This window comes from Chionomys nivalis, chromosome 7, assembly GCF_950005125.1.
Source record: "Chionomys nivalis chromosome 7, mChiNiv1.1, whole genome shotgun sequence".
Lineage (NCBI taxonomy): Eukaryota > Metazoa > Chordata > Mammalia > Rodentia > Cricetidae > Chionomys > Chionomys nivalis.
Window position 1 is genome coordinate 57,927,368 of NC_080092.1, and position 23,417 is coordinate 57,950,784.

General features: G+C 41.9%; 1 protein-coding gene across 1 annotated transcript in view; it reads right to left on the reverse strand.

Moving 5' to 3' along the window:
* Efcab5 (EF-hand calcium binding domain 5) overlaps positions 1–23,417 on the reverse strand; it is a 110,655-nt gene that overhangs the window by 23,961 nt on the left and 63,277 nt on the right. Inside the window, exons 10-18 of the mRNA XM_057773948.1 lie at positions 21,303–22,349; positions 19,923–20,000; positions 19,732–19,824; positions 17,211–17,425; positions 16,054–16,210; positions 8,948–9,237; positions 6,445–6,614; positions 5,287–5,515; positions 389–541 (exon numbers count right to left, since the gene is read on the reverse strand). Of these exons, the coding sequence (XP_057629931.1) occupies positions 389–541; positions 5,287–5,515; positions 6,445–6,614; positions 8,948–9,237; positions 16,054–16,210; positions 17,211–17,425; positions 19,732–19,824; positions 19,923–20,000; positions 21,303–22,349 (2,432 nt within the window). The remainder of the gene's footprint in view (positions 1–388; positions 542–5,286; positions 5,516–6,444; positions 6,615–8,947; positions 9,238–16,053; positions 16,211–17,210; positions 17,426–19,731; positions 19,825–19,922; positions 20,001–21,302; positions 22,350–23,417) is intronic.

The following is a 23,417-nucleotide window of genomic DNA, read 5'->3' on the forward strand; positions in this document are numbered from 1 at the left end:
GATTCTCTCCTACGACCATTTCAGATCCGGGGATCGAACTCATCAGACCTGCAAAAAAGTGTCTGCATCCTCTGAGCCACTTCCCCAACTGACTTGCTCTTTCTTTATTTTGTTCAAGCAATACTCCCTTTTGCCTAAAGCAATTTGTAATAGATTCTTCTTATGTGCAACCAAGAGTTTTGAGTTGGGGGAGAGGGTCAAAATTTTATTTGCTTGTTTCTTTTTGTGTGTGCGGTTCTGGGACCAAACCCACAGCCTTGAGCATGCTAGTAAGTGATCTTCCACTGAGCCACATCCCTGAAAAGATCACTCTGAAATGTTAGCGAGATATTAATATTTAATAATTGTGTAATATTGAAAAGGTCTAATATGGCCTGATTTTGCCTACCTGCTCTGAGCTAGGTTCAATGAAGTACGTAGTGATGGAGCTGATGCCAGACGTGATGCTGAAGAGCCACCTGATGCCAGTGATCACAGTGTGCAGGACATGCTCCCTGCTGTGCACATAGTGATAGGCAGTGCTGAAAGCATTGGCAACACCCTGGGAAGACAGACAATTCAACCTGTGTTTTTAAAAATTACAAAGTGGTCACTAATAATCGTCTCTTAAATCTATGATCAATAAATTAGTTAAAATCAGTTCTCAGGAGGTACTCTGAGATTCTGTTATGCAAAAAGGATCATCAAGACATTAAAAGTGTAGAGAGGACCATATAACTGTTTATACTTTACGAAAGATATGTGCTGTCAGAAGAAGATAAACATAGAAAGGAAAAGTCATTTTATTATTATTATTATTATTATTATTATTATTATCATCATTATTGTTATTGTTGTTGTTGTTATTGAGATGGGTTCTCATTATGTGGCTCTGCCTGTCTAGCCCAGAACTTGCTGTGTAGACCAGGCTGACCGTGAACTCATAGAGATCCACCTACCTCTGCCTCTCCATTTCTGGAATTAACCTGACTCCCAATATTAATTTTTTTTGTATCTATGACCTTTACCATCAGGTCAACAGAACAGAATAATTTGGTTTCAAGACTTACAAATGCTAGGTACACATTCTTCCTATAAGTAAAAGACTGTTCCACAGAGATGGGATAGGTGGGAAGTCCGTAAATCCCAGTTGTGGCCTTGTCAAAAAACTCTAGGATGGTCAGGCAGTGGTGGTGCATGCCTTTAATCCCAGCACTTGGGAGGCAGAGGCAGGCAGATCTCTATGAGTTCGAGGGCAGCCTGGTCTACAAGAGCTAGTTCCAGGACAGGCTCCAAAAGCTACAGAGAAACCCTGTCTCAAAAAATCAAAAAAATAAATAAACAAACCAAAAAAAAAAAAAAAAACAAAATAAAACAAAACAGAAAACTCTAGGATGATTCCTTGGTAGGGGAACCACTTTGAGATTGGATGAGACATGATAAATCTTGTTGGCTTATGACTTATTATTACACGCCTTTCATATGGATAGAGATTTATATTATAGTTTGGTTATGTGATCCAAAGGGACTTATAAAATTGACAAATGTCTTTTATCTGCTCAAAAATAGAACCAAAAAATAATCTTTAGCTAACTTGTGCACACCACACATTCCATAATTGTGTTAATATAGATATATATGTTACCTTTAAAAGTTTGTATGTGTTTTCAGAAAAAAAAAAGGACCAGGGACCAATAAAGACAAGCATTCCAAGTGATTCAGCCTCTCAGAGTGCCTCTGTTGCAGTTTCCTCAAAATTCTGCATCCAGAACAGCTTCAAAACTGCTAGCTGAGAGGGTCCAGGCTCACAGACTACTCTATCCAGGACTTCAGATAAGCTCTACACTTTCCCATCACAAGGAGACCGGACAAGAAATGTTACAGCTAGTTTTCCCAGGGCTTGACCATTATCCCAGTTTTCTCGGGGTTCCCTAAAGATGTTATTACCTCAAGACAATGGAAAACAGTCTACAGAACATGACACTCACATTCCCAAGAGGTGGGGAGGTGGTTTTTGGTCATTTGGTGGGGCATGGATGTTTGTCATTATTTAGGGGGGTTGGTAACAAATTGTTATTGGTAATGGTCATAAAAAAAACTAAACAAAGGATATTAGATTCAAGAATCTCTTTCTGAAGGGGGAAAAGGGGAACTATAATATAGAAATGATAGAATAAAAGGGAATATTATTAAATCTACATTTAAACAAAAAACAACTATTAATCTCAAATATTTTACATTGTTATGGATTTTTGTGTATTGATACAAATCTAAGATTATTTTTGTTATACTGTATAGATTTTTCTATTCTTGTTTTAGGTATTATACCTATGCAGCTTATTTAAAAATGTAATGCAAAGTTCTAGTACTTGAAACCTATTTAAAATAATTAAGAAATACAGGTTAGTAGTTAGTCATCTATAATAATAAAACCTGTAGTCATATTAGATATGTTTTCAAGGTGAAACAGAGATATAGTTTAGATTGATAGGTGGTCTTCAAATACTTCAGAGACCTACAGAATATGGCATTTAAGATGTTTTAATAACCTAAGGCTTTTCATGGCAGTGAGACTTGTCTGCTCCTGGAAGCACCAATTTACTTCAAAAAAGGGTGATGGACATCAAAGAACCTCTATTGTGGCAAAGTTAACTACTGGGCAAAAAATTGCCCTTGCCTTGACTGCTGACAGTGTGTTATCCAAACTGGACAAGAAGGACTCAAAATAAAGCAATAGTCGAACTTTGCCAAGACAAGATAGGACAGTCCTTCAAAATTCCTGCTTCAGAGAAAAGTTTGTCAAGATATTCTAGATTTGTAGGTCAAAGACAGATGTTCCAAAATTACAGAGGAACCATGGTTGACCGTCCAGGAGGCCAGATGTCTATGTTGTTTCTTAGTTTTTAATATTGCTTGCTCTGCATTTCTTGTTTACTTAAATAATATTATATCCTTCTTAGGTCTCTGATGTGGTTAAAGAGAAGATAATTATAGTTTTACAGTTTTCCTTGTTACCAAATTCAGAAGAGAAACTTACATATGAGTTACAAAGTTTATGAGGTTAAGAAACATAAAAGCTTAAGTTGTTTATCTAAGAAGATTTTTTAAGGTCTAAAAAGATATTTTTAGGATGGTAATACAAGTAATGATAGAAAATGGCTTAGGTATAAAACTTTGTACTCACTAAGATAGGATTAATAACATTACTTTCTTTGAATTTGACAAATACAAATAGACTGGATATTGTAAATGCAATTCTTACCTGATAATTGTTCTTACTGTATATAGTTTTATTATGTTAGAGTTAAAGCCTTTCCTTTTTATTTAGACAAAAGGGGGAATATTATGGGATTATTTGTACACTGTGTGAAGATATATTTGCTGTAATTGGTGTTAATAAAAATCTGAACAGCTAATAGCTAGGCAGGAGGAATAAGCAGTATTTCTGGGGACAGAGAGGACTCTGAGAAGGAGTAAGGCAGAAACATCAAGAGACATGGAGAGGAAAAAGGAGATTCAAGATGGGAGAGCAGTAACATCATGTAATAGAACATAGATCAATACAATATTTAATATTTAATTAATAAGTCTCTGTGTTATTATTTGTGAGCTGGCGGACTGAAGAAAAATCTTACAACAGACCACAGCATCCATGGCTTTAAATCTATAGCTTTATTGCAATTTCTATCCATAAAATTAGATAAAAATATACCGGCTATTTCACAGTCTAATTTGAAAACATGAATTCTCAAAAAAGATTTGGGCTTCTTCATTTTCCTCAAAAATTAGAACACTAAACAAGAGCTGTAAGGATGCATATCATGATTTTGTATCCCTTGTGGAGAGAACAAATGAATTGATAGGGAGCACTATAATATGTGAATTCTTTTTTTAAAAAATATTTATTTATTTATTATGTATACAATATTCTTTCTGCGTGTATGCCTGAAGGCCAGAAGAGGGTACCAGACCTCATTACAGATGATTGTGAGCCACCATGTGGTTGCTGGGAATTGAACTCAGGACCTTTGGAAGAGCAGACAATGCTCTTAACCGCTGAGCCATCTCTCCAGCCCGGGAGCACTACAATAAAAACAAACATATCCCTTTCTCCTAGCTTCATTTTTGCTGCTGTGAAAAAAATATCCTGACACAACTTAGGAAAGAGAGGGCTAACTCCAGACCACAGTGCGTTGCTTCAGGAACTTCAAGGCAGGAACTTAAAGCAGCTAAAGCAGTGGTTCTCAACCTGTGGGGCATGGCCCCTTTGGCAAACCTCTGTCTCCTAAAGCATTTATGCTATGATTCATAACAGTAGCAAATTTTCAGTTATGAAGCAGGATGAAAATAATATATGGTTAGGGTCACCACATCATGAGGACCTGTATTAAAGAGTCACAGCGTTAGGAAGAAGTTGTTAAAGGTCAAGAACTGCTGAAAAAGCATCACATGCATGGTCAAGAGTGGAAAGAAAATAAACTTAAGCATCTTCGCTTGCTTGCTGCTAGGCTCAACTAGTTTCCTCCTACACTGTTCAGGAGTCCTCTGCCTTTGAATGGTGTTGCCTACAGATCCTTGCCTTTGAATGGTGCTGCCTACAGATCCCAGCCTTTGAATGGTGCTGCCTACAGATCCCAGCCTTTGAATGGTGCTGCCTACAGATCCCAGCCTTTGAATGGTGCTGCCTACAGATCCCAGCCTTTGAATGGTGCTGCCTACAGATCCCAGCCTTTGAATGGTGCTGCCTACAGATCCCAGCCTTTGAATGGTGCTGCCTACAGATCCCAGCCTTTGGAATGGTGCTGCCTACAGATCCCAGCCTTTGGAATGGTGCTGCCTACAATAGGTTGGGTCTTCCTATAGAAATTAACAACCAAGATAACCTCTACAGACAGGCCCCTGGGCTAACCTAATCTACATAATCCCCTTGGAGACTCTCTCCCCAGTTAGTCTGGTTGTATCAAGATAACAGTTAAAGCTACCCAGCACACCCTTCTACATGTTCATTCCTCTTTTGTGGATCTCAGGGGGTTAGTCATTAGTTCTGTTACAAAGCATCATTTTCTCTTCCTATGCTAGTGCTAGGAGAAATAGGAACAATATTCCCAGAGAGGCTCGAGTATGGATGTGTCCAAGTCCTTCACAAATTATACGGAACATGCCAGAAGGCTGAGAATAAGGGCAACAGAACAAGCATGGTGACACGGTCTACTCACAGCTTTCCTCTCCTTCCCGGCTTTGGGGTTGACTTTGAAGACTCTAGACAGAGAAGCTCTTGACTATTGCTCTTGTAGACTTCTAACTTACCTGATAGAATTTGATCTCATGAGGTAGGAAGATGTTTATTTCATGAGGATCGCGAAGAGTGTCAACTGCCAGGACCCCAAAGATCCTCATATGTACATCCTGAAGAGGCAGAGCCAGGAATGAACCGTTATGCTCCTTCTTACTGCGGGAATTATTCCAGAAGAAGACGTTCCCATGGTGCTGAACTTGTGGGACATGGATTGGCTTGCCTTCATCCATTACTGTGAAGCTGTTGAAAAGGGATAAAAAGGATCGGGAAAAGTCACAGGCTTTAGATTAAACTACACAGAAGACAAAATATAGTCTTCTGTAATTCTAAGCATTATATGGAGGGGAGGTGGATCAGGTGATATCACCAGTTTAGAGGGTCTGACTTGGAAAAATGAAAAATAAACCTTAGGGCTAGAAGTAGTTCAAAGGTAGAGACCATGTGTGTGGCACATGCGTGAGGCATGCAGTTCAGTCTCCAGTACCACGAAAGAGAAACAGAAATAAGGAACCAACCATAGATTCTAACAGAGGATCCCAATTATAGAGCCAACATTGTAAAACCGAGCCCCTAAACGGTGAACCATTTCCAGAATGAGAACTGATCTGGTAGAACCAATTAGGATCATGGGGCTTGAGTGATGGATCAGCAGTTAAGAGCACTGTTTCTCTTAAGAGGACCTGGGTTCAATCCCCAGAACCCACATGATAGCTCATAACTCTAGTTTCAGGAGATCTGATACTCTCTTCTGGCCTCTACAGGCGCCAGACATGCAAGTGATGCGCAGACAGACAGACATCCTAGCAAAATACTCATATACACAAAATAAATAAACTGATAAAAATACAACAACAATAAAAACCACTTAGGACTGGAAACCCATCAGGTCCCATTCTGGAAGCGCTGGTGACTTAGAGACTGTTCTCTCTTGAGCAAATCACTAAGGTTCAAAGCCAGTTCACTTCAGAAAGGAAAAAACTGTTTTAGAAAGATATACCCAGAGCCGGGCATGGTGGCACAAACCTGTAATCCAGACTTGTAAGGTAGAGGCAAGAGGATCAGGAGTTCAAGGGTTGCCTTGACTGTACAGGGAGTTGGAGGTCAGCTTGAAGTACATGAGACCCTATCTTTAAAGTGAAGAGAAAGAAATGGACTCTTCAAGTTCTTACCTGATTCCCTTCATGTCCCTGTAGAGCACTTTGTTCAGTACAAATGGAGCATCATCTAGGGTACAAGCCACATTCCTCAAGAGAATGTCCCCTCTTTCTGGCAGGAGTATGTTTTCTTCTAAGAGGGAAATGTGAGCACTGATCTTCTTATTTCCATGAGCCTCAGCATCCTGGGACAAAATATTTCTGGTCATGGATTTGTATTTGTCAAGGGCTAATACAGAGATCCCCTAATCCCTTTGCTGGCCTGTTTGCGAATCCAGCGCCAATCATTTCATTGAATAAATGATGCAGATATTACCAGTCATGGGCAGTGCAAAAAGGACATTGCCCTTCAAACCTGACTTGTGTAGTTAGGTTGCTTTACTAAAAAGAAACATAATTCAAATCACAACAAAACCTCTTAACTCTAATGAAATTAAAGGCTCAAAACTTAGATCCTTTAGAACCACACTCCTAGTGAGGTGAGGGCCTCAGCAAAGCGTATTGACTCCCCGGGCGCAGCAAGAGAGGCCTCCATCTTACTCATCTTTCTTCTTTCACCTCAATAGGAACGGAAAAGCAAAGCTCCTGAGGATCTGCTCTAAGTTCTAAAAAGATTTCTTTATTTTTATGTTATGTGTATGGCTGCTCTGCCTACATGCATGTGTGTGCTCCATGTGCTTGCCTGGTGCCAGCAGAGGTCAGAAGTGAACATTAGCTCTCCTGGAACTGGAGTTACAGGTGATTGTGAGTCACCAGGTGGGTGCTGGGAACTGAAGCTGAGTCCTCTGCAAGAGTGGCAAGTGCACTTAACAGCTGAGCCATTTTCCAGCCTCAAGGAATTCCTAACAGTCTAGATTTCATCAGGGACATTTCAGGAAAGAGTTTCTCGGAGACGAAGACTTACAAGATTAGGTTTCACTGCGGCATGCATCCAAGTCTGTTTATGTTCTTCCTTCTTTCCCTCACTCTTTCCTCCCCCACCCCCATGGCCTCCTTTCTGTTTTCATGCTGCATGTGACCCTTTGCATTCGCCTCTCTCTCCTCAACACTTCTTGTTCCCGTCTCATGGTCTCTCATTTAGTTTCACAGTCGGTATTCATTTCTGTGGTGACTATTCTTGATGTTAACTTGACTACATCTCAAATTAACCAAAACGTAAGATGCTGGGTACACCTGTGAAGGATTTTTCTTGGTTTAATTGGGGGGGGGAGACCCACCCTAAATCTGGATCCTTTGAGGAAGATCTAGCTTAACTCTTGACCACAACTTCTGGGGGCAGCCTATAAATGACATGGAAAAACAAAGCATTGTTCTCTGCCTGCTTGCTCTCACTCTCGCTGGCAAGAGTCATTCCTTCACTGGTATTGGAGTCTATTTCTCCGGGATTCCAGTGGAAACTGAAGACCAGTTGAGACATCCAGCCTCATGGACTAAACAGCTACTCGAGTCTTAGGCCTTTCATTGGCAGACAGTCATTGTTGGACTAGCTGGACTACAGCCTGTAAGCCATTCTAATACCCCTCCCCCCACACACACATCTTTTGTCTGAGACAGACAGGTTCTTTCTATGTAATCCTGGGGCTCACTGTGTAGACCAGGATGGCCTTGAACTCACAAAGATCCTCCTGCCTCTGCCTCCTGGAAGCTGGGATTAAAGGTGTATGCCATCCCACATGTATATATGTGTGTGTGCGTGTGTGCATGTGTTTGTGCATGTGTGTGTGTATACTGTCAGTTCGGCTTCTCTATAGAACTCTGAGTAACACTATTCCCTTTATTCATAGATACACTTTATTAAAAGTCAGGCTCTGCTTATGAGTGAGAACAAGCAATTCTTACTCTTCTGAGTCTGGGTAACATCACTTAATATTTCTAAAATGCTCCATTTTTCTGCAAACGTCATAATTTTGTTTCTCTTTACAGTTAAGATAAACTTTAAATAATTAAAAATTCTTTTCTTGGTGGGTAAATTATTCTGCAAGCATCATGCAAAGTAAATGCAGCCTGCACCCTACTGGTATTTTTCATTACCATTAAATTATCTAGTCTTGGCATATTTGATTCTCAGAACAAATACGTTTCCAGGACATCATTTGTAGCACAAATAATAAAAATCCAGAGACAGATATTGGGGTTCAACTGAAAACCAGAAAAGCAAAACAACCAAAGTACTAGAGAAGTCTCACCTCTCCCAAGACTGGACAACGGCAGACTAAGCAGATTTAGCAGTCAGAGCCTCTCCCTCCTCCCATTTTATGTTCCCTCTAGTACTGGGATTAACGAAGAGCTAGGGTTTGAACTCAGAGCCCCATACATGTTAGACACCCTAGCAATGGAACTACATTCTCAGCCCCTCACTTAGGTTTGAGTCATTTATATTTTTTGTAATAAATAAATCATCTGTAGCATCACTCAGTGATTTTTTTCCAAGCAAATTTTCTGTGTTCCTCCTATGTAGCCACTGAATATCACATACTGTGAGAACATATTTCCTCTTACATTACTTTAGAAAGCATACCTGGGTGAGGGCCCTAAAGGTCTCAGTATACACTGGCTCCAGGGACACCCCACTTGTCTCTGCAGCATGTTGGATCTGATGTAGCCATTTCCGTCTTGCACAGTTCCTTAGGCCCTCAGTGTGGCTTCTCTCTAAAGCACCCATCAGAAATTCCACAACACTGTCCAGAACTTGGTCTTCATTGCCCCTGAGTTCAGACACAACCAATTCTATGTACCTCTGAAATTGCTTTGAAGACAATTTGACTTCACGACCAGGATGGGAGTTTGGAAATTGGATGTGAAGTTTAGCTAAAAGACGTAAGTGAGAAACAGAAAATGGACTAAAGTTTATTAACCTGAGAGAAAGCTGAAGCCCTCACATGTATATTCTATGGATAAGTGAGTACATTAAAGGAATTTCTGAGCACTGAGACTGGCTTCCTGTATGAATTCAGTATGACTGCTATGCTGGCTATGTTTGCTCTTAATTCTACCTCCAGCCAGGTGAATTCCTAGAGCCTACTGTAACTCCTCCTGACTGTTTGTCTTTCCAATCCTATCCTTTTGCTCTTTGGCACTGTCCCTTGTGGCCACTCATTTCCATTCCTACTTTTATAACCCCAAATAGATTTTATCACTTTATAGTAGGCTTACTAATAGTAAATGATTCATACATATTTTTAAAACTAAAAACACGACCTGTTGGGCTAGGACTATGTCTCAAGGGTAGTGGACTCGACTAGTATCCACAGAGCCCTGGGTTCATTATCCAGGACACACAATACCACACACACACACACACCCCCCACACATATAATACCACAAATGCACATACACACACCACACACATACAACACACACAGTACACACACACATAATGCCACAAATACACATACACACACCACACAAATACACACACCACACACATACACAAAATACACACATATAGTACCACAAACACACATATACACATCACACACAACACACATATAATACCACAAACACACATACATATACAACACACATATACCACACACACATACACATGATATCACACACACATACACACCACACACAAATACACACACCACACACACACAAAATACACACATATAGTACCACAAACACACATATACACATCACACACAACACACACATATAATACCACAAACACACATACATATACAACACACATACACCACACACACATACACATTATATCACACACACATACACACCACACACAAATACACACACCACACACTACACACAATACACATCACACACACATATAATACCATAAGCACATATACACATCACACATACACACCATACACACATATACACACACATACACCATACACACACACACACACACATACACACAGAGCACACAGTGCTTATACGTTCCAGGATTTAGTAGGCTAGAGCAGAAAGAGCTTGAGGTTTTGGAAACAGTCTGGGCTGCCTGAGATGATCTTGTTTTTCTCAAAAGGCCAAACTAAAGCAACCCACACAGCTTGCATTATGCAATTCCATGATTCAAGTTCCCTCTTGAATCTAGCCTAGCTTCAAATCATACCTGCTCTCCGTACCATCAAAGAATGGTATTCTCTCCTGCTCATAGTTCCTGACCACGGCTTGCATATATCTGCATCCACACTTTTAAAAAGCTATTGTTCTACCATATATTATATTCCGGTCATAGTTTCCCCTCCTTCTTCTCCTCCTAGTCCCTCCCTACCACCTGTCCTATACCCCAGATCTACTCCTTCAAAAAAGGGCAGGCCTCCTGGGGATAGCCACCAAACATGCTTATCAAGGTGCAATGAAACTAGGCCCCTCCCCTCAAAATAAGTCTGGATAAAGCAACCAAGTAGGAGGAAAAGGGTCCCAAAAGCAGGCAAAAGAGTCAGAGACAGCCCCCACTCCCACTGCTTTTTTTTTTTTTTTTTTTTTTTTTTTTTTTTTTTTTTTTTTTTTTTTTTTTTTTTTAGCAAGGGGCTAGAGAAATAGCTCAGAAGTTTAAGAGTACTGGCTGCTCTTCCAGAGGACCCAGATTTGATTCCCAGTACCCACATGGCATCTCACAACCACAACCATCTGTATCTCCAGTTTCAGAGGACCTGACACCCTCTTAGGTCCTCCAAGGGCACAAGGCATGTATATGGTGTATATGCATATATATGTAAAAATGCCCATAGACATAAAAAATAAAAACTAAGTCCAGTCTAGGACTCTCCAGGCTCAGGACTCTCCAGCCCCTGGACTCTCCGGCCCCTGGACTCTCCGGCCCCTGGACTCTCCGGCCCCTGGACTCTCCGGCCCCTGGACTCTCCGGCCCCTGACTCTCCGGCCCCTGACTCTCCGGCCCCTGACTCTGCAGCCCCTGGACTCTCCAGCCCCTGACTCTCCAGCCCCTGACTCTCCAGCCCCAGGACTCTCCAGCCCCTGGACTCTGCAGCCCCTGGACTCTCCAGCCCCAGGACTCTCCAGCCCCTGACTCTGCAGCCCCTGGACTCTCCAGCCCCTGACTCTCCAGCCCCTGACTCTCCAGCCCCTGACTCTCCAGCCCCTGACTCTGCAGTCCCTGACTCTCCAGCCCCAGGACTCTCCAGCCTCAGGACTCTCCAGCCCCTGGACTCTGCAGCCCCTGGACTCTCCAGCCCCAGGACTCTCCAGTCCCTGACTCTGCAGCCCCTGGACTTGTTTTTTCATTCAACATTAAATTACCAAGCCCATCATGTTATTTGTGTAGCTTTGACTCGTTCATCTTAGCCACTGTATTCATTATGTGAGTGAAACATCATTGATTATTTGTTCTCCTGGCAATATGCATTTCATGTATTTTTAATATTTCACTCCTAGAAGCTGCATTATAAGCATTTTGGGTCATGTCTCCTGGTGTATCTATGAAAGCATTTTGACATTTATTATACATTAACAAGTCAAACAGATGTGATGGCTTATAATGACTGCTAACCTGATAGGATCAATAATTACCTTGGTAACAAATCTCTGGGCCTATCTGTGAGAGAGTTTTTAGATTGGGTTAATTGAGGTGGCAGAGTACATTCCTTGAGCTAAAGAAAAAAGAGAAAGTGAGCTGAGTTCCAGCACGCACCCCTGTTCGCTTCCTGACTGTGGCAGCAATGGCAATGTGCCAGCTACCTCCCTCTCCTGATGCCACACTTTCCCTCACCATGATGGCCCATGCCCCAAATTGAGAGTCAAAATAAACCCTCCCTTCTGTACGCTGCTTTGATTACGTATTTCTGTCACAGCAGAGGAGAGTAACTGATAGGGCACATGCCCCTTCCTTCTAAAGTGGGTCCTAGCTTTTCTCTCAAAATGTCTTCCCTGTGCTTTGTCCTTCCCTTTAATGATGAGAACATCCATTCAATACCGTTTACTTGACAATTAAGAAGCACTGCCTGAACCTGCAGTCGTTTTGTCATGTGTGAGCTCTTACTTCCGTAGTTAAGCAGTCGTTGGTTTTGTCATGTGTGAGCTCTTACTTCCGTAGTTAAGCAGTCGTTGGTTTTGTCATGTGTGAGCTCTTACTTCCGTAGTTAAGCAGGCGTTGATTTTTAGCTCTTGAGCATCCACTGATTTCCTCCTAGTGTTTGTAGTTAGGATTTTGCCTTGGGGAAACCGCTCTCCTTTCATCGCTGCTCGTGGGTTTGAGTGGGATCCATTGTAGTTTTAGAGGTAGAACATGCACTCCAGGGTCATACCAGCCAGGGCATTCTGTGCCTCTAGTCAGAGTGGCTGGTTTAGTGTAGTATGACACCAGGACTTTTTTTTAGAATCTCACTATTCAGTCCTGGATAGCCTGGAACTTGCTGCATAGACTAGGCTGGACTTGAACTCCTGGGCACTAGGGTTAAAGGTGTTTGCCATTATGTCTGAATGTCAGACTTTTTTGCTTGAGTGATTAGGTGGAGGATATTCCATTTTATCCCTGTTGACTTGAATGGTCCTGAGATAATGTGAGTCTGAACCTGCTTATCACAAAGAAAAGGGTTGTATGACAGCAGGACCAAAACAGAGAAGAGAGAGGGCTGGGCTGAGAGCAAGAGAATAAGGGGAGAACTGGACACCTCCTAATGTCAGAATTTGAACCCCAAAACCTAGCTGTACTCTGAACTACCCCTGTCTCCTGAGAAACCAGAGAATAGGGCCTTCGGAGAAGTGAGCACGTGTGTGACTCACATCCTGACTTCTAAACACTACCCTTCAATTAAAAAAAAAAAAAAGCTAAGGTAGTTCCTGGGGAAGCTGATTATTCAGGATGGAAACAGGCGAAGCATAGGATGTACCCGGAAGATCTCATATCAGAAAGCCAAGGAGTGCTCAAGAACGATGGAGACATTAACATGCTAGACAGAACCGTCTACATTCCTTTAAAAAGAGAAAATACCTACCTGCACGGTGGTTCAGAAACCCTCAACGTCTAAGAATCTCAAGAAAAATCATGCTGAGTGCAAAGAAGCCTCACCTAAAAGAGTGTGTCTCATATGATTCTGCTCTCATGAGGCTCTAGAAATTATGGCAGAAAAACCCTCAGTGGTCGCCTTGGGAACTGGGCTGTGGGACTTCATGGGTAAAGGACATGGAGGAGCTTTTTGTTCTATCTCTCCTAAGAAGCGCGAACTACCCTGCTCACGCATTTACACTTAAAATTTACACACCTAATTTTGTGGGAAGTACATGCATACCTGCGTATTCAGGTAGAAGTGTACATTTCACTTTAAGATGAATCAAAAATACCAGAAATAGATGGAAAGATAAGGAGTCAACAGAGACACGAGAAGCCATGGGAAAGTGTCGATGGTCGAGCCTAGGCTGTGGGCGTATGGGGCCTCACCACAAGATTCTTTCAGACTGGCTGTTCATCTGAGCATTTTCATAATACAGAGTTGAGAGTGGGAGAGACGAGAGGACATGGAAGCCAGACACAAAGGACTAAATCTGGGTCAATATGAGCATGAAAACAATGATAAGATTGGATTATAGCCACAAGAAACTGCTGCATACTATTATAAACAAAGGGTGGACAGAGGAGAAAAACTTTTATAAAGGTTCAAAGCGCATTTACAAAATACTACTCATAAACAGAAAAAAGTGACTTTAAAGTAGAAGGGCTCAACAGAAAAACGTTGTTCTGAGAGTTATCATGTATCCCCGATTAGCCTTGAGCTTGCTGTGTAGCTGAGACCAGCCTGATTCTACAGATGTGTACCATAAAACCTAGTTTATGAAGTGCTGGGAATCAAACTCAGAGCTTTGTGCCTGTGGGCAAGTACACTACTTACTGGGTATATATCCAGCCCAGCATATATCGCTGTAATCAATTGATTAATGTTATCAGCATAGGGTTTCTAATAGAGTTCAATAAGAATGAAATATTGATTATGTGTTCGGATCCTGCCAAAAGATAAATAACCTGGGTTTAACCACAAGGAAACGTCAGACAAACCTGCGGGAAGAGCACACTATAAACAACCAGCTTACAGTTTTCTAGAAAACAACAGTAGTTTTATGTCAGCTCGAAGAAGTAAAAATATAAGAAAAAAAAAGAAGAAGAAAAGGAAGAGGAAAAAGATCAGTAAAGAGGCTGGGTAGTGGTGGCACACGCTTGGATGGAAGGCAGAGGCAGAGGCAGAGGCAGGTGGATCTCTGTGAGTTCAAGACCAGCCTGGTCTACAGGGAGACTTCCAGGACAGCCATTGCTACACAGAGAAACCCTGTCTCAAAACCACGCCCCAAAAGAATCATTAAAGAGAATAAAGAATTAGCATACCAAAGAGGAACTTTAGACCCAGCCAGACTTGATAGTTTAGAACTTAGAAAAGCAGGGAAACTATGAATTCAGGCAATGATGCTGCAGGTTTGGGAATTGTTAGCCTTAGAAGTGAAAGAAATCAGTTCACAGACAGAATGTGCCAGGGCTCAAGGGCTGGGCTCAATACACTCTGCAGCGTGCTCCCCTCTGGAGCACACACATGTTCCTATTCGTCAGCACACGCTGGTGCTCAACTGATTCCCATTTAATAGCTCTGAACTTCTGGGTCTGGTGGTATAGGCCTGCAATCCCAGTTACTCAGTGGGCTGAGGCAGGAGGATTGAAAGTTCAAGGTTGTCCTAGACTAAACAGTCAGTTTAAAACCAGCCTGGAAAGCTTAATAAAACATTTTAAGTGTTTTTTTTTTTTTTAAATGGCTGGCTGGTGGTGGTGCACATGTTTAATCACTGCACTCAGGAGGCAGAGGCAGGTGGTTATCTCTGAGTTCAAGGCCAGCCTGGTCTACAGAGTGAATTCCAGGATGGCCAGGGCTACACAGAGAAACCCTGTTTCGAAGAAAGAAAAAAAAAATAAAAACTTAAAACTAAAGAAAGGGATAGAAAGATGCAGTTCAGAGTGCTTGGCCATCATACATAAGGCTGTAAATTCAATCCCAGGATTGAAAGGAGAAAAAAAATTAAATGTTTCAGCAAGTTTGGAACAGCTAACGTGCATACATCTGCATGTGTGTGCGTGTGTGCGTGTATGTGTTATATATATATATATATATATATATATATATTTATGAGTGCATGTGAAGGCCAGAGATTGATGCTGGCTATCTTCCTATATTGTTTCCTACTTTATTTTCAAGACAGGGTCACCCACTGAACCTGGTCACTGATTTAGCTGGGCTGACTGGCTGACCACTATGCTCCAGGGATCCTTGGGTCTCTGCCTTCCCAGTGCTGAGGTGCCTGACTTTTTTTTTTTTTTTTTTTTTTTGGTTTTTCGAGACAGGGTTTCTCTGTGGTTTTGGAGCCTGTCCTGGAACTAGCTCTTGTAGACCAGGCTGGTCTCGAACTCACAGAGATCCGCCTGCCTCTGCCTCCCAAGTGCTGGGATTAAAGGCGTGCGCCACCACCGCCCGGCGAGGTGCCTGACTTTTATGCAGATGCTGAGATCCAAATTCAGAGCCTAAGCTCCTATAACAAGAACTTTACCAACCGAGTCACTCTCCACCTCGAATGCTCGTTTCTGCCTTTGTGTATATGGCACAGAGATGAGAAACTGAAAGTTCTTACTGCAACTTAAACAGGAAGATGCTAATATTTTACCTTTCTTCATAGATTCTTTCTCCATCCCCTCCTTATATGTGTACAAGAGATCATCAACTTCATTCAGATTCAGAAAGCCTGAGCCATCATTGTCCCACTTCTGAAAGAGGGCTTCTAGAAGAAGCACCCGTCGGATTCGGAAAGCGTTTTGTCTAGCCTAGAACATGAATGGGAAAATAAGCACGGGAGATACAGTCTTTATTGTGGTGGCAGGCGCGTTGCATCTAAAGGAAGTGTAGCATCTCACTCTATTTTTTTTTTTTTTTTTTTAGAAACAGCTTTGCTTTGGTGCTGAGATATTAGAAGAAAATGCAGAGTCTGATTTTAATGCCCCAATTGCCATTTCCCTGTTTCACTTCTCAACCAAAAACACACTGGAATTTGCTGTACAAGACCAAAACACTGGATTAGAAAGGGTAATACACTTTTGAGAGCACATCCTGCTGTTCTTTCAGAAGATCCACATTCCACATCAGGTTCCCAGCACCCACATCTGACCGCTCACAACTGCCATAACTGTAGCTGCAGGGGGTCCAAAGCCTCTGATCCTCATAGACATTTAGATTCGTGCACACACACACACACACACACACACACACAGAGTAAATAAGTATCTTCTGGCTTAGGGAAGGGGGTGGCAATTGAGGAGGCCAAAGGGATATCAAGCCTTGAATAAACTCAGTGGGACTAGGTCCTACATTTCCCACGAGACAGCGTAAGCTGCTCACTTAAGGCGATGTGTGTGCGTGTGAGTACTTATCACTCAAGAAGGCAGTAAGTCCTTAGGAATGTGTGCCACTGGGGGGTCCATGAACACAGATACGTACTCAAGGCATCAACATATCCCTAAAGTCTATGCATTGGCATACATCTCTGCTCACACGGCAGCCAGTACGCACACACTGTCCCATCTACATCTATCTGCACCTCGGGCTTCAGAGAACAGAAACAAAGCTGCACCCTGAGCCATCGCTTGTCAGAAGCAATCAAATCATCTTTAGGAAAGTGCATTCTCTGGAGTGTGATCTTGACAATCAAAATGGTATTTAGTGGCTATGCTGGCGGAAATAAAAGTGGGACACTTGGTCGTACATTTTTAAAGAGAGTGTACTAGGAGCAACTGAAGTTGGGAGATTTATGGCTATAATATTACCCACCTGTTCTAAGGCTTTCATTTTCTCTTGTTTTGTTTCAAAATAGTTCTTCTGAAAAAAGGAGGTGAGACTCTGGCTGACACTCAGGGGGGTATCTTCACCGACGAATGTCTGGAGGAGCTGCACAAACTGTACCAGATTGAGGGACACTCCATCGAAGGCACTCCTCCCTTTTATCTCCTTGTAAGTCTGAGTATTCCTAATAATTGCATGGAGGTCTGCAAAGCAGAGAAATGCATCAGACAGTAAAGTAAATGCTTCTCTAAGTCCCTGCCGTGGCAGAAATCCGCCTTCGCTTTGTTCTGGAGCAGGGGATTGGAATACAGGCGTTACTCATCCCAGATATGGACAGTGTCACCAAGCTAAACCCTGCCTCCAGCATCCACTGGTTCTGCCTTTCAGGAACCCATGCTCCATCCATGACGACAGCAGGCCACAGTTTTCTTTGGGGAACAGTTCTCTTACAGTTTCAGTTTAGGGGAGGAGTGGGACGGCACAGAGCCCTCCTATCCATGTTCCACGGACGTATGATATAAGGTTTGGCCAAAAGTTCATGTATGACAACAGGGCAGCCTACAATAGGCCAAGAGAATTAGCTTCAGCATTATTTTGAGAACCACTAGGGAAAATTTTGTTTTGTGTTCTAATTGCTGAATTAGTAAAATGTGATACATAGATGCTCCTGTGGCCATTTTCGAGACAATGTGAAGACAACTGCCGAAAATGGACACAGAGAATATGGCTGAGAGATGCTGTCCGCTGTTGGAACTGGGTACCCATAAAGCCAGCTACATCCTGGACTTCCCACTTATGTACATTAATAAATGCTACACACCAGCTCCTCTCCCTGGGGGTGTCAGCTAATATATTTGTCTTGGAGAGCACTGTGACAACATTAAGTAATTTTTCATAAAATTTTTAAAATCTCATGAGTAATCATTTCTGACTGCTTCCTGCTTCATTTATTCATTGATTCAATCTCTCATGCCCTTATGCCGTCTCTGTGGGATCTGATGTAACTCAGAAATGATTACTCATGAGATTTTAAAAACATTGCCAATAAAAGTGGACATAGATGAAGAACATGAACTTGCCACTCACAGGAATTTGACAAATGCTATGCTTGGTCATTAAAATATTTTGGGGACAGATGGTGTGTTATTTCTGCCCTGGGAAATGGTTCTGTGGGTAAAGGGCTTTGCCAAGCAACCATGAGAAAGCTGGGTTTAGATCCATGTAAAACCTGGGTGCAGGAGCGTGTGCCTGTAATCCCAGTGCCGTGTGGTGTTGACAGGCAGATCCTGAGGAAATGCTCAACAACCAGTGTAGGTGAACTAGCAAGCTCCAGGGTCCATCAAAGATCTTATCTATAAAATAGTAAGGTGTCAGCAACAGAAAGAGATAAATCAATCTTTGCTTCCCACAGAAACATAGATGCCTGCACCCATACATAGTGCACAAGCATGCATAAATCACACACACACAAATACCAATCAGTTAATTAACTAATTAAATTGAAAACAAAGTTTACTATTTGATTTAGGCTTAAATGACAAAAGATTGCATGTAGAAAATAATCTTGATCTAATTATGATTAGATCTACCACTTAAAGTGATGGAGAAAATAATAAAACAGCATTTAAAAAATATGAGATTACCTGAAATAATCATAGCCAAGACATGGATTACCTGAGAGCTAAGAATTGCTCTTCCGTCAGTTCAATAGTTTTTTTCTTTGTTAAGTTTTCATAAATAATACATGCTGTATGAAGCTGCTTGTTTATCTTCCTGGCTGCCCAGACTCCCAAAATAATCACACAGAAACTATATTATTTAAATCACTGCTTGGCCAATCACGTAAGTGTATTGCTGGATAGCTCTTATATCTAGTATTAACCCATTTCCAGTATTTTATATTTTACCACGAGGTTGTGGCCTACTGACAAGGTTCTGGTGTGTCTATCTCTGGCAGGGCTACATGGCTTCTCCCTTGACTCCACCCTCCTTTCTCCCAGCATTCAGTTTAGTCTCCCCTGCCTAGCTCTGCTCTACCCTATCACAGGCCCAAAACAGCTTCTTTATTAACCAATGGTATTCACAGCATACAGAGGGTAATCCCACATCAAAGACAGACTCACCTGTCTCACATGTTTGGGTGTAGATCTACTAGGAAAATAAATATATTTTTAATTGAGTTCTAATTTCTACTATGTGATTCCTTTTGTATGTTTGGATCATGTCTTTAAAGCAGCATTAGGTTATGCAACAGTTAAAAATAAAGTATACCCATGCCAGCAGTTTAAAGCCTGAGAACATTCACCGATAGTATATGCCACCACCAAAAGCTTACCACCACCCAAACGCCCATCTTTACTCCAGCTTTGTCAGTTCCCAGGGACGAGACGGTGTAAGGACATCAGTATGTCCTAGTTCAACCCAGCCTTCACCAGCGGGCACAGTGGTGAACTAGAGTCACGTATGGACTATCACCTGTGTTTCCTCACATGTCTTTCTTCACATGTACCTGTGAATCTGGAGTCAGCATAGATCAGTTTTGCCTGCTCCTCATCTTCAGATTGGACATGCTTCATGTTCCAGTCAAAGATGGAGAATTCTCCTGTGAAAACACGTTCCACCACACAGCCCATTTCATTTCACCTTGGCCGTGCTTTTCCTCTCAGGCACAAAGGAAAGGAGAGCTAAGGGAGCAGCTACCTGACCACTGTTTTCCTTCTATATGTTGGGGCTTCGGGTCACAGGCTTTGTCTTTCTGAGAGTCCTTTTTTGAAGTTTCTAATGGGAATAAAAGAACAAGATAAGGCTGGTGTGACGGCTTAGTGGGTAAACGTTCTTGCTGTCAAATCCAACGACCTGAGTTTAGCCCCAAGGGTTGGCAGGGTAGAAGGAAAGATCTGACTCCTGAAAGTTTTCCTCTGACCTTCACACGTGTACTGTAACATGTGTACATGTATGTATGTGCATGCGAGCACGTGTGTGTGCGTGCACACACACACACACAGGAGAAAAGAAAATTCCTATGGGACAAATTCTTTGCATGCATAACAACCCAAAACTCCAAGACCTTCCCATGTATGTGTGTGTGTCATAATCAACCAAAATAAAATCACTTAATAATTTTAATTGTTGAGAAAGGCTGGGGCAAAAGCTGTTTGTTTGGCTATACAAAGTGAGGTTGTATTTCCCAGCCTCTCTTATAGCAAAGTGTTACTAGATGTCTGAATTTTAACCAATGAGATGAAAACATATTGAAAATCAGGGCGTTGGAGAGATGGCTTAGCCATTTAAGAGCTCTTGTGCTTGAAGAGGGTCTACTTTCTGTTCCCAGCTCCCAAAAGGTGTCTCACAAGCATCTGAAACTCCAGTTCCAGAGGCTCTCACGCCCTCTTTTGGCCTCTGTGAGTACTGCATATATAGTGCCAACATGTATACAAGCAAAACACCCATACACATAAAATTTAAAAATACTTTAAAATAGTTAAAATTCAGTGTTTTTTGTCTGAAATATAGGTTTTTGGAAACTCTTATAGAAAAACGCAAAAATGAAAGAAGTAAAATACTGTTTGCGTGTTTGTTTTTCTGAGACAGGGTCTTTCTATATAACCTTAACTGGCCTGGCCTTCACTATGTAGACCAGGTTGGCCTCCAGCTTGCAGCAATTCAGTTTCATCTGCCTCCTGAATGTGAAGATTAAAGGCATATGCCACCATTCCTGGCCCATTTGTTGTATAAATAAAAGAAAAATTAAAAATGACTTGCATTTAGAACCAAAATGTTTCTGCTTTCAAAAAAAACATTAAAATATTTCTAGATTTCATATTGATGGACTTTTCGTATGAATGAAATTCCAGGCAAATTATTAATAAGCGCTCTGGTTTTCATCTTATTGAGCGTTCAAAGTCTAGGCTCAAGTGCTGAGCAGGAAAATACACCTGCGGCTTACATGATAAGATATGCCAGCAGAGGCACTAACTTAATGAGTGCTTTCTGAAAAGATTTTTTAACGGTCGCTATAGAAAACCTAAAGCTGATTTGATAGAACTAGATAACTACCTGGAAGGTGATCTTTTTCGCTGCTCCCTGGCGGACGATCATCTTTGCTGTACGTGGGAACTTCCTCACCCTGTTGGGAATCCATGGCAGCTTGTTCCTCCTCATTTATGACTGGCAAAGACTTTTCTTCTTGAGATTCCATTTTATCGAATTCCGAGGCTTCACTTTCCTTTAAGGCGTCGCTTTTTTGTGAGGTTGAGTCTGCATCCTGTTCTTCTAGAATGGTGTCTATTGGTGGTCCTTGCTCTGCCTCAGACTGTGGCTCCTCCGTTATGGACTCGTTGTGTGATTCATACTCCGAAGACGACATTTTGCGTCCTGCTGACCCTTTGCGCTGACCTCCAGATCCTTTGCGCTGTCCTTGTTCTACCCCTGATCCTTTGTGCGATCCGGCTTCTGAACCCCTACGAGACCCCGTATCTGCAGATGATTTTCTGCGTTGTCCTGTTACTGATGTTCTGCGTTGCACAGGTTCTGAAAGTGACCCTCTCTGTGATCCTTCTTCCTCTGTAACTGACCCTCTTCGCGGTTCTTGTTCTGACACCGATTCTCTGTTTGAGTCTTGTCCTGTCTGTGGCTCTTGTTCTGATGCCGAGCTTTTGCGGGACTCCTGCTCTGCAACTGACTCCCTCTGCTGTGTTTGTTCTACCGCTGAGCTTTTGCGGGAACCTTGCTCTGCAACTGACCCCCTTTGTAATCTTGGCTCTACTGCTGATGCTCTGGGAGATCCTTGTCCTGAAACGGATGATTTGTGTAACCCTTTGTCCTGTTCTTGTCCTGTAAGTGACTCTCTGTCGGGTTTCTGTTCTCTGCTGCTTCCCTGTTCTGAAGCCAGCTGTGTTCCTGGCTCTGTGGCTGACTCGGGGGATGGTTCTTGGTCGGCACTTGTCTCTTTCTGCTGTTGTGGAAGATTTTGATCTTCCATTTCTTGGGGTTTGTCAGCAAGTTTTTTAGTAGCTAACACATTCATTCTTAAGAGCAGCTCATCAAAGTCTTCATAAATGTGCTTTTTAATATCTGTATCTCCCCAAAATTCAGACCACTCTATCTCCTCAAATTCGGTTAACGGCCCTATTGCAGACAATAAAGGATTTATCTAAACAGTCGATCTTACAAAACAGAATCAGAATTATTGAATTAATGTAAAAAATAGCATTGAGGGCAGTCATATAACATAAGCTTATTACTTTAAAAACATCAGAACTGGGTGTGATAACACATGTCTTTTTCTACTCGGGAGGTAGAAGCAGGCAGATCTTGAATTTGAGTCTAGCCTGGCCTACACAATGAATTCCATACATAGAGAGAGTCTGTCTTCAGTAACAACAAACCCACACAAACAAACAAAATTAGGTACCTTTTGCTGCAACTAGACACTCAAACGAACATAAAGAATTCTCACTACTATGAATGATCATCTCTTCCTGAAAAGTGTGGTTTACAAAATGAACATATTTTTTATTTTCATATTTGGAGAGTTGCTTGGATTGCTAAAACAAATGACCCTTTCTGCTGTGGTCCCTTTGCATGCAATAAGCGCAGTATAGAGGTGGGGACTGTCTTTCCAGCTCAAGTATCTTTTAAAGTATCTGCAATACAGGCTGGAGAGATGTGCTTGCTGCCCAACTCTGATGACCTGAGTTTGATCCCCAGAGCTCACACAGAGACAGAAGAAGAGAAATGATCCCACAAAGTTGCCCTCTGACCTCCGCATGTACACTGTGGTAGGCATGCTTCCCCCCCTCAACACATACACATCACACTCATGCTCAAATAATAATAATTAAAATTGAAAAATCCTGCAGTATATAAGGAAAAAGTAGCCTTATCGATGACAACCTTTCCCTGGGTTTAATTTCCATTCTTTCTTTTCAATTTTTCTTTATTACTCAACTCTTCTTCTATGATTTAGGTGGACAGGTGGTTCAGAATTTTATGCAAAGGAGTTAGAGTGAAGCTCAGGGGTAGATTGTGTGTTTAATGTAAGTGCAATTTTCAGTAGAGAAGAAAGGAAGGGAGGAGAGACAAAGGTAATGTAACTGGAAGTTCTTCTCCTGCCTGAAATTTCCGAATAACCACTCTGAGGTTTAATATTAGTCATAAACTCTTTGGCCTTTTAGCTCAGGCTTAATATTAACT